Source organism: Cebus imitator, unplaced genomic scaffold, assembly GCF_001604975.1.
Source record: "Cebus imitator isolate Cc_AM_T3 unplaced genomic scaffold, Cebus_imitator-1.0 Scaffold144, whole genome shotgun sequence".
Taxonomy (NCBI): domain Eukaryota; kingdom Metazoa; phylum Chordata; class Mammalia; order Primates; family Cebidae; genus Cebus; species Cebus imitator.
Window position 1 is genome coordinate 2,768,043 of NW_016107459.1, and position 13,791 is coordinate 2,781,833.

At 36.7% G+C, this 13,791-nt stretch overlaps 1 protein-coding gene across 2 annotated transcripts; it reads left to right on the forward strand.

The window, feature by feature from the left end:
• The first annotated feature begins 341 nt into the window (after positions 1-341).
• On the forward strand, positions 342-1,733 carry PDHA2 (pyruvate dehydrogenase E1 subunit alpha 2). 2 transcript variants are annotated; one of them, XM_037743423.1, is made up of 2 exons: positions 401-923; positions 1,017-1,577. In XM_037743423.1, the coding sequence occupies exons 1-2, from the start codon at positions 401-403 to the stop codon at positions 1,574-1,576; spliced, it is 1,083 nt and encodes a 360-aa protein (XP_037599351.1). In that variant the 3' UTR covers position 1,577. The 2 variants fall into 2 exon arrangements, with proteins under 2 accessions (XP_017397916.1, XP_037599351.1); XM_017542427.2 differs by having other exon boundaries at positions 342-1,733.
• The last annotated feature ends 12,058 nt before the right edge of the window (positions 1,734-13,791 follow it).

Sequence of the window (13,791 nt, forward strand, 5' to 3'; positions counted from 1 at the left end):
ACTGCTCCAGGGTTAGCAGGGAAAAGGGACTCAGACTATTGAGGTTCAGCAATGACGGCGGTTAATTAGGATGGCCTGTAGTTCCACCAAGCCCTCCAGAAAAGGAAACCACTATTAGTCATTTTAAATTTGGCAGGTACTGTACAAATCAGTCAGCTCAGTCTGCGTGTCCCGGGTCCCAGTGCTGTGCAGGACCTGTCTCGGACCTGCTGTGCGGGACCTGTCTCGGACCTGCTGTGCGGGACCTGTCTCGGACCTGCTGTGCGGGACCTGTCCTGTGTGCTACCCGGATGGCGCCACGTGCATTGGAGCACCGGAAGGAGATGCGGCCGCGCCAGGCCTTCCGGCAGTCGTTAGGAGACGTCACCAACGCCGCGGCCGCCGCCATCCACAGCCCTCTATGAAGAATATGCCGGCTGCCTTAGTCTCCCGCGTGTTGAGGCGTATTGCGCAGAAATCAGCTCGCAGAGTGCTGGTGGCATCCTGTAACTATTCAAATGATGCTACATTCGAAATTAAGGAATGTGATCTTTATCTGTTGGAAGAGGGTCCCCCTGTCACCACAGTGCTCACCAGAGAGGAGGGGCTTAAATACTACAGGATGATGCTGACTGTTCGCCGCATGGAATTGAAGGCAGATCAGCTGTACAAACAGAAATTCATTCGCGGTTTCTGTCACCTGTGCGATGGTCAGGAAGCTTGCTGTGTGGGCATTGAGGCCGGCATAAAGCCCTCGGATCACGTCATCACATCCTATAGGGCTCATGGCACATGCTATACTCGGGGAATTTCTGTCCGATCGATTCTCGCAGAGCTGACAGGACGAAGAGGAGGTTGTGCTAAAGGAAAAGGAGGATCGATGCATATGTATACCAAGAACTTCTACGGGGGCAATGGGATCGTCGGTGCACAGGGTCCCCTGGGCGCTGGCATTGCTCTGGCCTGCAAATATAAGGGAAACGATGAGATCTGTTTGACTTTATATGGGGATGGCGCTGCGAATCAGGGGCAGATAGCTGAAGCTTTCAATATGGCAGCTTTATGGAAATTGCCTTGTGTTTTCATCTGTGAGAATAACCTATATGGAATGGGAACATCTAATGAGAGAGCAGCAGCCAGCACTGATTACTACAAGAGGGGCAACTTTATTCCTGGGCTAAAGGTCGATGGAATGGATGTTCTGTGTGTTCGTGAGGCAACAAAATTTGCAGGTGACTACTGTAGATCTGGAAAGGGGCCCATAGTGATGGAGCTGCAGACCTACCGTTATCATGGACACAGTATGAGTGATCCTGGAATGAGTTATCGTACACGAGAAGAAATTCAGGACATAAGAAGTAAGAGGGATCCTATAACGCTTCTCCAAGATAGAATGGTAAACAGCAAGCTCACTACTGTGGAAGAATTAAAAGAAATTGGGGCTGAGGTGAGGAAAGAAATTGATGATGCTGCCCAGTTTGCTACCACTGATCCTGAGCCACATTTGGAAGAGTTAGGCCATCACATCTACAGCAGTGATCCATCTTTTGAAGTTCGTGGTGCAAATCCATGGATCAAGTTTAAGTCCATCAGTTAAAGGGAGGCTAGGTGTGAATTTATCATCAGCCTCTCAATGGAACATTCATGGTCAAATTTAAGAAAACTGTGTTCTCAGCTCTGTTAAGGAGGAATAAAACTCATAAAAGCCTTTTAAACATTTATTAAAAGATATTAAGAGATTAAAAGAGATTGAAAGGCATACATTCAATAAAAGTGGTATTATATTCTATTTTACTGTCTTTTTTGCTTTAAAACGTACTATATAGGTAATAATTGAGTGTGAATATCTTAAAAATTATTTTGAAATTTATATAAGTCTAAGATAGGAAAAGCAGAATATTTAACTTCCCAAACTATTTGTCATAATAGTTCCATTTGATTTAGTTTTATACTATTTTAATACTCTTCTTTAAAGGAAAGATAGTTGTTTCCTGCTTCCCCTGCCATGGGTTTCTATGTGGAATCACCATCCTGAGGTAAGGAGATTATTTCAAGCTACTCAGGACACCTATCAATATGTAACCATTTACTTGAATTAACTAATAATGAGTACAGTTTAGTGTAACTGTGCACATGTGCACTTGTGTGTGCACCCACACACGTGGTGCTGAAGCTTGTTAACACTGACCATTTTCCAACAATAAATGATATTTAACAGGGCGTGGGAGGAAAAACAAGGATTTTTTTTCCTATTGTATGTGAATATACAATTGTTTTCATATTATAGTCTATATTATGAGATAGATTATTATATTTTTAGTCTACTAATCTTAGGGAAAAATATAGCAAAAATTAAAATCCTGGGGAAAAACTGCATTCCACTTTCATCTTTAAAGCCACTCTTACTTTGCAATCCATTTATATATTCTAGAGTTTAATGGGCCATTATAGTGAATTTCAGATTGAAAAATGAATAAACAGAGATGGTAACTTCAAAAGAGTTAAGCACAGGAAGTGATATTAACAAAAAGTTGAAAGCAAAATCTACCTTGCTTACTATTAACCATGTGTTAGTAATCATTACATGATTATTTAGTATCTTTTAATGCAACTGATCATTCACAGACAACTTTTTCCAAAGGAAAACCCAACAGGTCTTTTCTACCATCCAGCACCATGTCAATTATCAAGTCATGATTTGGTGAAAGCAGTTTTACTTGATTATATTTGACTACCTGCAATCCTACCGAGCTTGGTGTTTGGTATATGTCATTCTTCTGAGATAGATTAAAATCAGAAATGAGAATTTGTCTGTGATTTAAGAAACAGTAGGTGGAACATACTAACACAGCCAAAGGTTAATCCTTTTTCTTTACTGTATAGCATCTACTTTTACAAATAGAACCTAGATGCTAAGAAATAAGAAAACCAAAAGTTCAGAGGCCTGTGAGAAGATGAACATATGTACATATATGTACAGGCTTTAATCTCTGTATCTTATCCCAAACAAGTTTAAACAAGTAAGATAACCTAACATTCTGTATTCAGAAAACAAAGATAAACATTGTTTTTCTTATATGTAAGTGATATTACTAGTTAACACGTTTTGGTTAGAATGCTGCAGCTGTTCAGAGGTACTTGGATTGGATTCCTACATTCAAAAACAAGGATTTTTATAAGAGATTCAGAATAATAAGTACATTCTTCTAATGATAAAGAATTCTTTTTATTTTGACATACTGATATTTTCACATATTTGCAAGTGAAAAGCCGCTCAATTAAAGCTATTTTACATATGTAACATACATAAATAATTTTTTAAAGTTCTTTAATAGATTACTTGATGCCAGCAAAAATTAAGATACAAATAACTGATTAGAAATGAAACCATCCCTAAATCAAGATACACAGATATTGTACTTCACTTCAGGAAAATAAGCCAAATTTTGTTGTTAGAGGAATAAAATATGTTTGTCATAACACAATATAATCAAATTTCATTAAAGCAGGGAGTTTTCAATGTTTTCTGTATTAAAAAAATGTTCAGATTTCTGGCATACATTGGTAATGATAATCATATCACTGGTTGCACACAATTCTGTTATCATGCAAACAAAAACCAACCGAAAAATTCAAACGTGTTGGTTTCAGTTAGGTCAAGATTTATTGCTTGACTAATAATAGTAATAATTTATCAAGCTATAAACCAAAGAGGTGTAGAAATCTAGCAATTGGGTTCTATTTCTCATCTATAGTACTGGGCTACTCAATCTGTTTTATCCTTACATTAAAATATGTACTAAGCTATGATAGCCATAATAATAATTTCACTGTTGCAGCAAAGCTAGACTATCTGAGAAAAGGAAGACTGCCTAATTTCTTAATCTTTATGATACATTATGATAAAGGATTGTGTAGTAAGTATAGAATGGAATAAGAAAGGAGGTTAAAAAAAGATTTATAAACGGTATACTAGAATATATCAGAATTACACTTTTTACAAAATTAATGGATATGTCTTTCCATTTAGTGTACAAAAAACAGAGCATATTGTTAGGGAAATTGAACTTGAAAATTTGTGAGAATTACGTTTTAAAAATTGAAATATAATTCACAGACCATGAAATTTACCCTTCTAAAAGTGTACAATTCAATGGTTTTAGCACATACACAAGACTATGCAGCCATCACCACTGTCTAATCCTAGAATATTTTTATCATCCCCATTTTCAGTCAATCCTATTTCTCTTGAAAACTACTAATCTACTTTTTGTCTCTAGATTTGCCTATTCTGGATATTTCATATAAGCCATGCAATATGTTGGTCCTATATGACTGGCTGCTATCCCTTAGCTTAATGTTTTCATGTTTCATCCATGCTGTAGCATCAATCAGTATTATATTCTTTTTTATGTCTGAAAAACATTTCACTTATTCATCAGTTATTGAAGATTTTGAATTTTTTGTACTTTTTGACTATTCTGAATAAAGTGTTGCTTAGAAAAAATTCAATCACAAAGACAATAAAAAATTTTGAATGTATTGTCTAAGGCAAACAACAATATTCCTTATGATGCAATCCCTTTCAGTTATAAATCATGATGAAGAAAAGTGTTAAAATACTCTAAACCTGAATATTTTTCAACTCACGTAACCTATTACTCCAATTAGGTTTTGAATTAAAATTTTAGATATGCATAAAATTTGAGAACAATGTACAGATGTACTGTACACACTGCAGGCAATTTCCTTTTTATTAACGTTTTATATTAGTGTATGGCAAGGAAAAAGGTAAATTCAGCAGGCTTGTGTTACTCAAAACCTGCACACTGAAAGAAAGACTTCTCTTCATACTCATGGGAGATAATCTCTGAACCCTTGTAATATTCTACCTGATATGAATGTTTTTGTGAGCCTCAGGCATTGGGCCATACTTTGCCAATATGACCAGAATAGTTTATCTTAATATTGTTAAGATAAACGATCCCTCTTTACTCCACTGAGAAGATACACCTGGAAACTTCTGCCTGCTTTGTCTTGAACTTATCTTCCTGTGTCTTTTCCCTTTGCTGATTTTAATTTATATCCTTTCACTATAACAAACCATAACTATAAGAAAATGCAACCTAGCTTCTTAATTATACAGAATAAGAAGCTATATAAAAAGGAGGAAGTCCAGAGATATGAAGTGGCTAATTCAGGTTCACACAATGATAGTGATAGCTATGGTATCAGTCCATTCTCATGCTGCTATAAGGATATACCTGAGACTGGGTAATTTATAAAGGAAAGAAGTTTAGTTGATTCAGAGTTCAGCATGGCTGAGGAGGCCTTAGGAAACTTAACAATCATGACAGAAGGGAAAGCAAACCCATCCTTCTTCACAAGGTGGCAAGAAGAATGAGAGCAGAGAAAAGGGGGAAGCCCCTTATAAAACCGTCAGATCTCAGATCTCATGGGAACTTACTATCATGAGAATAGCATGGGAGAAACCACCCCCCAATTCAATTACTTCCCACCAAGTCCATACCGTGACATGCGGGGATTATGGGAACTACAATAAAAGATGACATTTGGGTGAGGACACAGCCAAACCATATCAGCTACTAATCATAGCCACTATTCTATTTTTCTAGACTGCTTTTGAGTACAAGACACTATGCTTAGTATTTTGTATACATTAACCCACTTGATGTTTACAATATCCATATAAAATAGGCATTGTAATCTCCATTTTACAAAAGAGGAAATTGAGGCACAAGTAAGTTGCTCAAGATTCTGCAATTCACAAATGGAGGATGCACGATTAAAAGCCAGGCAACAAAGTCTATATTTTGAAAATTACTGTTTTGTTCTGCTTTGTACAGTAATAATCACCCATGAAACCAGTTTTAAAATGGTTCATTAATAAATGAATGAACTAAACTAGAACTAAGGAATTTTATCAATTACTATGAACTGAGTCTAGATTTCAGGTCTAGAGTAGAAACACAAAGACCACGACTAGGAGGAAAACAGACACAGGAAATAGGAAGTAAGGCAGAATAAATATAGCCACAAAGTTGTAATACTCCTCCCATTAAGAAATTGGATCTGTGTTCCTTCCTCTTGAATCTTATGACTGCTCTGACCAATAGAAACCAGCAGAAATGATGCTGAAACGCAGTTTCTGGGTCCAGGATATAAGAAACAGGCAGCTTTTGCTTCATAGCTCTTGAAAACATTCTCTCTAGGAGCTGTGATTCTCCACTTTAGAAGTTCAAATACACTGAGAACCTCCTGCTAGAGAGGGCACGAGCAGACATTCTGATTACCAGTCCTAGCTGATGTCTGCCTTGCAGCCAAATTGGCAAAGGCAACAGAAACCTGAGTGATGCTCTCCTAGACCCTCCAGACAGCCCACAGACTAGCTGAAAGCTAACAAGTGATGTCAGACAATGTCTGGCAAAAGAGTAGAATCAAAACCAAACTCTCCCCAGATTGCCAATGTACCAAATCACAAGTAAAAATAAAAATGATTGCTTTTAATATTCTAATTTTTGAAGTACTTTATAGCAATAGAATAAAAATTGAGTTTAGACTCAGCAGAAATTAGAATTACATTGCTTATTCAAAGCCAGGGATCTCAGGAGAAGAGATGAAGGTTAGTAAACCAAGTCAGATTCAGAAAGCCCAAAGGATATTCCACTGCACAGGTTCACAATTTAGAAGTATCAAGGGAGAAGAGATGAGAACCAGTGAAAAGAAGACAGTGAAAAGGGACAAAATGACAACTGTTAAACATATAATTTTACAACATGTGAGGCTGGTTTCCAGATTAATCAGAATACCTACAACATGTGTTCTGAGGTTTTTGGAGTAAAATGTTGTCAACCATAGGCTTTGAAACACATTTCAGATTATATTTGCAATTTCAGCAACTGAGACTTGTCTGAGTCTGGGCAGAAGTTTTCTGTTGATTAATGAGTACTAGAGGTTAATGGGACAAATCCAGCACTTGAAATGCCAAGGAAGTATATAAATACTTTGTTGGGAGTGCACAGCTGTTTGTGACTCATCTAGCTAAGTAGTAAAGAGGAATCCGGGCAGCCAAGGGCTCAGGAAGAATAGAACTTGAGAAGCAAAGAGGGAATGAAGTCAGGAACTCAGCCAAGTTAATATCCATTGGACAAGGAAACAGGCAACTAAATTGGAGGGCAGGGGAAAGGGTAGACTTATATAATGAACAAGAGCAAGGGAACCAGAATTAGGAGTTGTCACTTGGTGGCCCTTGTGCTTTCACAGAAGTCAATACCTACTGGATGAATTGTATCAGTGGTATCTCATGTCTTGATTAGCTCTTTAGAACCTAATGCTTCCTACCCAGGTTCACTAAGTCTTAAAGCAACCCTTCCTTCATGTGGCATGGAAATAAATTAGAGTCTGAACTCTGGTGTCATTCAAGTCTGGGTTCAAATCATGGCCCTGTCATCTATGAGAAATAGTATTTTGGAAAACTCAACTAATTCTATGTACCTTTGCTTCTTATCTGTAAGAAGATTCACCTTTTTGACCATTGTAAAAGTTAAACTAGATGCTGAAATGCAGTTTCAGGGTCCAGGATACGAGAAAAAATGTGCTCATTAGTTTCATCAAAGCAGGACAATACTTGGCACTAAGCTGACAAAATTCTCAGTCATACAGTGAGAACTAAAGTAACATCTAATCCAGGCGTACCCAATGTGATCAATTTCTGTGCCTGTCCACCTGCCCCTTCCTCCACTGTCAGATCCTCGCAAGCTCTTCAGTGTTGTGCTCATTGGTTTCATCAAAGCAGGACAATACTTGGCACTAAGTCAACAAAATTCTCAGTACTGCAGTGAGCACTAAAGCAACATCTAGTCTGGGCATACCCGATGTGATCAATTTCTGTCCATACGAAGAGAGAGCTCTTCACTTAGAAAAAGAGCATTTAGAAGAGAGTATCCCATGTCAAATGAAAGGAAGCAAAAATAGCAGGCATTTTACATGTAGCTAGGTACAAGATTCACAGTGGTCAGAAGAAAATGAGAGCAGTATATGGGATGTCTTTTCTGAAATTCAGCCACCCTTTGTTTTCTTGTGACCCTCTTTATCTTAAGTAAGTCTCCTTCACCCAGCTTTGGATACAGAAAATCCTACAGAGGGCCAACAAATATTAACAGTAAGATTAGATGTACAAGCACTGGAACTACCCAGTTTGATCCAAATTTTGTTCAGAACTGAGGTCAACTGATCTATTGACTATAGTAAAGTGTGTAGATATTGTGCAGGCACTAATTTTGCAAAATCAGGGATGTGGAATACTGCTTTTATTATAATATAGATGACTATGGATAACCTAATACTAGCAATTCCCTTAAAATTTGCCCTATTGTTTCTATTGTAGTTTCCCTTTAAGGAACACTCTGAAATAATAATAATAAAAACAATGATCTGATCAGGCTTGGAACACAAATCAAACAAAAACTCTCCATTCAATCAGCATTATAATTCTTTTCCACTGACTTAATCTATGTCTATTTGATCTATGAGGCTGATCTATATACCAAACAGCAAAGATGAGAGGTCCCTGTACTGGAATTTGAGAAGAAGAAATGGAAATTTTCTGCTGGCTTTATGCACAGAAAAGAACACAATCAAATTAGGAAACACTGAAGAGCAACAAAGACAGTTCATACAATACTTTCCTTTTGACAGGCCAATAAATACTCAAGCTGAATAATTTACCAAAAGAAAAAGGGCTCGCTGGAACCTCATGACCTTTTAAACAATGAGCAGGAGTTCAATTATCCACAAATGTTCTATTAAAAGTCTGCTTTCCAGGACACTGTTATTTTAGGAGTCATACGTTAGAATTATTAATGAGAGGGAAGCACTGCCTTTGTAGTTTCTGTGTCCTGCTACAGTTTGTTACCTTGTTTTTAAAAACTCACTGCCACATGAAGTAGCACTTTGCCCAAAAAAGGGGAAAAAAAAATAGGAGGAAGCAATTATTTTAATAATGATTCTGGCAAGTACCAGCTATTAGATTTCACTGGAACACTTTATCTGCACATTACTAGAGTGATACTGTCACTTTAGAAAGTATGTAATTTGCTTCCATTAGAGACAGAGTAACATGCCAACAGCACTCAAAGAATTTCCTCTATTGCTGTCCACATGGACCACAGCGTTGAGCACTGCTAATCAATTCCTTGGGTGTATATAGGCTTCAAATACTGGAGATCTTTCTTCTTACTGTATCTTGTACAAGCCCATATCTTCCCTAAGACAAAGGTCTGCAGAAGTCCTGTGTGGAATATCACATATTTTAGAATTAAAGCACTGGAGTTTATTGCAATTATAAAAGAACATTGTGAACTCAGTTCTTATGGAGGCAACACAGTTCCTGTGATTTAAATTTCTCTTCACGAATCCTTTATCACTTCTCTCATCGTTTTTTTTTTTAATATTCTTCTGAATCCTTTATGTATTTTTCCATATCTTTCTGAATTGTTAGATTAGAACTAAGAACTCCATGTAATAAAAACTCTGACAGGTCTAAAGTTACTGGAAAAATTGTTTCACTATTTACTGAATTATGCTTACTGAGGAGAAAAAGTTGAATTCTTTTTTTTTTTTTTTGGACTTTTATTATACTTTAAGTTCTGGGGTACATGTGCAGATTGTGCAGGAGTTTTACATAGGTATACACATGCCATAGTAGTTTGCTGCATCCATCCCCATGAGGGCACAATCAACTAAATTCTCAAATATACCTGCGTTCACACCCTACAGAGGTGGAAGGTTGTCCCTTCCCGGATGAGTTAACTTCCTGAGTCACCCTTTACTACTGTATTTAAAAAAGGAGTATCACACTTACCTTGCAACGCTGTTATGAGGATTAGAAATTACATGTATCAATTCCTTTCAGCTTGACACACATTGAATATTCTATATAGTAGGTATATTTTTCCTTCTCCTCCCCTTTTTTTAATCTCCTGTCTTATGTGAAAGGTTTGATTTTTCTCACATATCTTCTCAGAAAAACATTTGCCTTTTACCTTTCACAAAAGTCATTTAGATTTTGACTCAGTCATTCCAAAAGCTTAGTCATGATTTTTATTCACAGATTCCAGAAACTCATTAACTATCATTTTTATTACATTATATAGATCATCAGTGGAAAATTTAGATGTCACCTGCTCTATAAATTGAGTGTACCACAAATGTAGCATAGGCATGAGTTTCTGGAAGTGTGGCTTTGCTATTCTTATTATCCAGACTTATCTACTTTGAACTGCACATTTTCTAATAACTCTACTGAATTCTATTTGATCAAGTGTTAGTATGAAATATAGTAGAAAGAGTTCATTAATATGACATCTTTCAAATCTCCAAAATGCTATGAATTTTACATATATTAATGTAGAAATCTAACATATGCACAGTAAGTTTACATGTGTATAAATGTTTCCTTTGAGAATTTGCTGTCTCTATTCCTTAATAAGGACTTTAGTTTTGTGCTAATCAAAGATATTAAGGGGCAGATGGCAGCATGATATCAAATTAGAGGAGCAGCAGTGCAAAACTTCTATTTATTCATGTTATTCATAAAGTTTCTATTATAAACAGCATTAAACTACTTACTATTCACCATAAGGTATAAAAAGTGCATCAGGGCTTCAAAATCAATGACATGTTGCCCTCTACCCAATGCTACTCTTTGGCAAAGAGGGAAGAAGCTGCTCCTCAAACTCAGCATGCCATTTTTTAATTCACACTTAAATTTCCACTTGAGGAGGCAAGCCAAAACAAACTAGTCCTCCCTAAGATGCACTCTGGTAATAAGTGTCCTCCCAGCTTTAATAATTATCTGAGCAGAGTCTGTCTTTCTCCCACTCCCCTTTTCCATCTGAATAGGGCTTACTTACTAGGCTCTAGTTGTTCTCTACTCTTTTTATTCACATGATTAGCAGATGTCAACTTGCTTGCTCTATTCTGTCCCATAGAATGACAGTCTTTGTTTGATGAGTAAATTGTTCTCTCTTTGTAGCGATAATTGGGGATACACTATATAAAAATTTTAAATGAAACAAATATCAGCATTTAGATAGATAGGTAGATATTGCATTTCCTAATCATATCCTGATTCAAGACTTCTTTTACAAATTAAGCTATGTGCATGCCTTCAAAACACTGTAAGAAATCTTCATTTAAACGTAGGCTAGCTGAGAATATGTAAATAGCTATTATTGTCCGTCTGGTTCATTGTATGCAATCTATAAAATCACATTACTCGTATTACTATAGGTAGGAAGTATATCATTAGTTAGTTAACAGATCTTAAAATAAAAATTAGAAACTATGGTTTTCTATTCATCCATAATATTTTATTAATGATTTCATTTTCTTCATTTGATTATGCAACTCAGCTTAATTCTTCAAATGTCAAATGTTTTCAGTATTATTAATTCTTTTGGCATTTTCTTTACCTAGATTCCCAATAAGATATTTTTCTAAAGAAAGTGATACGCAAGTCTATAGTACTGCTACAAGTAAAAGAGGCACTTACATATTGAAATCATACAAAGTTTCAGAGACAACTAAATAAGATTGTGCTGTATAGACCTAGCAACAATGGGAATAACACTACTGATCGAGATATTAATATACAATATTTTTAAAAGAAAAATATTTGGGCTCAACAACATGCAGTGAAATTTGATTTGCAAATATTTTACTCTAGTGGGTTCTTTCTGGACTTTTATTACACTTGAATTTTTGTTCTGTTCCTACAATTTGATTTATATTTGCTACAGATTGGTTCATCCCATGGTTGATGACTAATCTCTGAATAACACTGAAGTGCAGGAAATAGTACATTTATTCATCTTCATAAAAATTATTGGTGAGTATTCTTGGAAGTGTAAGTCTATATTAATAACCATATGGCACAACATGATTTTGTGCATTCTTAAATAATAGTGAACATAAATTCTTAATATAGCAGGTTGTTTTTTTTTTGTTTTTTTTTTTTTTTGGTCAAGAATCAGAAGACCCTTAACTCATTTTTAAAAAGAAATTATTTGTTAATATATGAAAATTTGAATTGTATTCTGAGAAAATGGTTGTCTCTGGTGGCAAACACATACAATCACTTATAGTTCCCTTTTTTGTGAAGGTTGCAAATATATTCAAGATGCAAGCATATCTCGAAGTATTGCATTACCTTTCTCTTATTATATATATGTCAGCCTTTTAAATGTGCAAGTAATACTGAAGTCTGACTTCATACCACTCTATTATGATTGAGAAATATTGGAATATCTGTGCCTCACTAAGAAAATTCTCTAGGTTTCTATTCAGGTAACTGTAATTGGCTAGTTATGATTTTCATGACCTTTTAGAGTCTAGAACTGAACATTCTATAGTCAGGGAAGTGTGTAGTATTTGAATTAGGCTGCCTGACATAAATGTAAAAAGAAATGAGGAAAGTGAGGTACTTTCTAGTAGCCACATCGTTAAAAACATGCAATATATTTGACTATAATCTCCTTTCCTCAATTTTCTATGAATGAACCAAAGTTAGTTATAATAAATATTATATGAGAACCAAACATAGCAAACTTACCTATTACAATCAGCACTGAACACATGTCAAAGACTCCAGAAATAAGGAGCTAATAAAGTCATCATATAGTTTTACTGAAAGAATGAGAAAAATTGAATATATTGGCAAAGAGGAGAGAAAATGAAGTTACCCTTACATAAAACTGGATTTCTCCAACTTTCTTTTCCAAAAGATTTCCAAAAAAGAACTTAGGATAGATTTTTTTTGTCTATTTCTTTTACTGGTAAATATACATGTTGTTCAAAAATTAAAGGGAAAATCAACAGAAAGGGAGTCTAATACTTTTTAAAAAATACATAACATTAGTATGTAATAGTCCCAGAGAGGACTTGGTAAACCATATGCCAGAATTGAGAAATCATGTTGCTTTTTGAAACATAGGAATTTTGAATGTTCCCCTCCTTTTTAAATAGTTATCATTGGTGCTAGATATTACCGATTTAAAATTAAACTTTCCTGCATATTAATATAAATAAATGATTAAATACATACATCGAGAAGAATAGATGTCTTCCATGCCAAAAAATTCCAAAGAATTTCTGTAAATGAGTGCTCAGGAGGGTGGATCCAAGATGGCCGTTTAGGAACAGCTCAGGATTGCAGCTCCCAGTGAAAGCGCAGAGGGTGAGTGGACGCCGTGTTTTTATTGCCCACAGACTAGGAAATTCCCGGGCAGAGGTGCTCCACGGTCGCCAGCGCGGCTGTTTCGGCCAGCGCGGCTGTGCCGGCCAGTGCCGGCCAGCGCCGCTGCTTTGCCCCGCGCGGCTGCTTTGCCCCTCGCAGCTGCTTTGTCGGCGCCCCGGAGCCACGGTTCTCCGTACAAAATACACTGGTCCGGGGGCCCTTTAGGCTGGCGATTGGAGCCACGGGAAGTCGCCCATACGCTGGTTCAAAAAGGGGACTGAGCAGAGAACCAGGACAGTAGATTATAGGACAAAAAAAAAAGAAAAAAAAAAGGGCCACAAACCTCAGTGCCGCTGTTTAAGCCAGCGCAGTGAGTGGCCGCAGGGGAAAACAAACAGACCCCGGCGCCTCTTCAACAGGCGACTGGAACACCAACTTAAAAAAGGCTCTGAGGCAGGGAGCCAGGCGATCAGGCTGGGCTGGTCCCACCCCCACAAAAGAACAGCAACCAGAAACTCTGGATTGAGAGTTTCACAGCAAGCGCAGCTGAACCC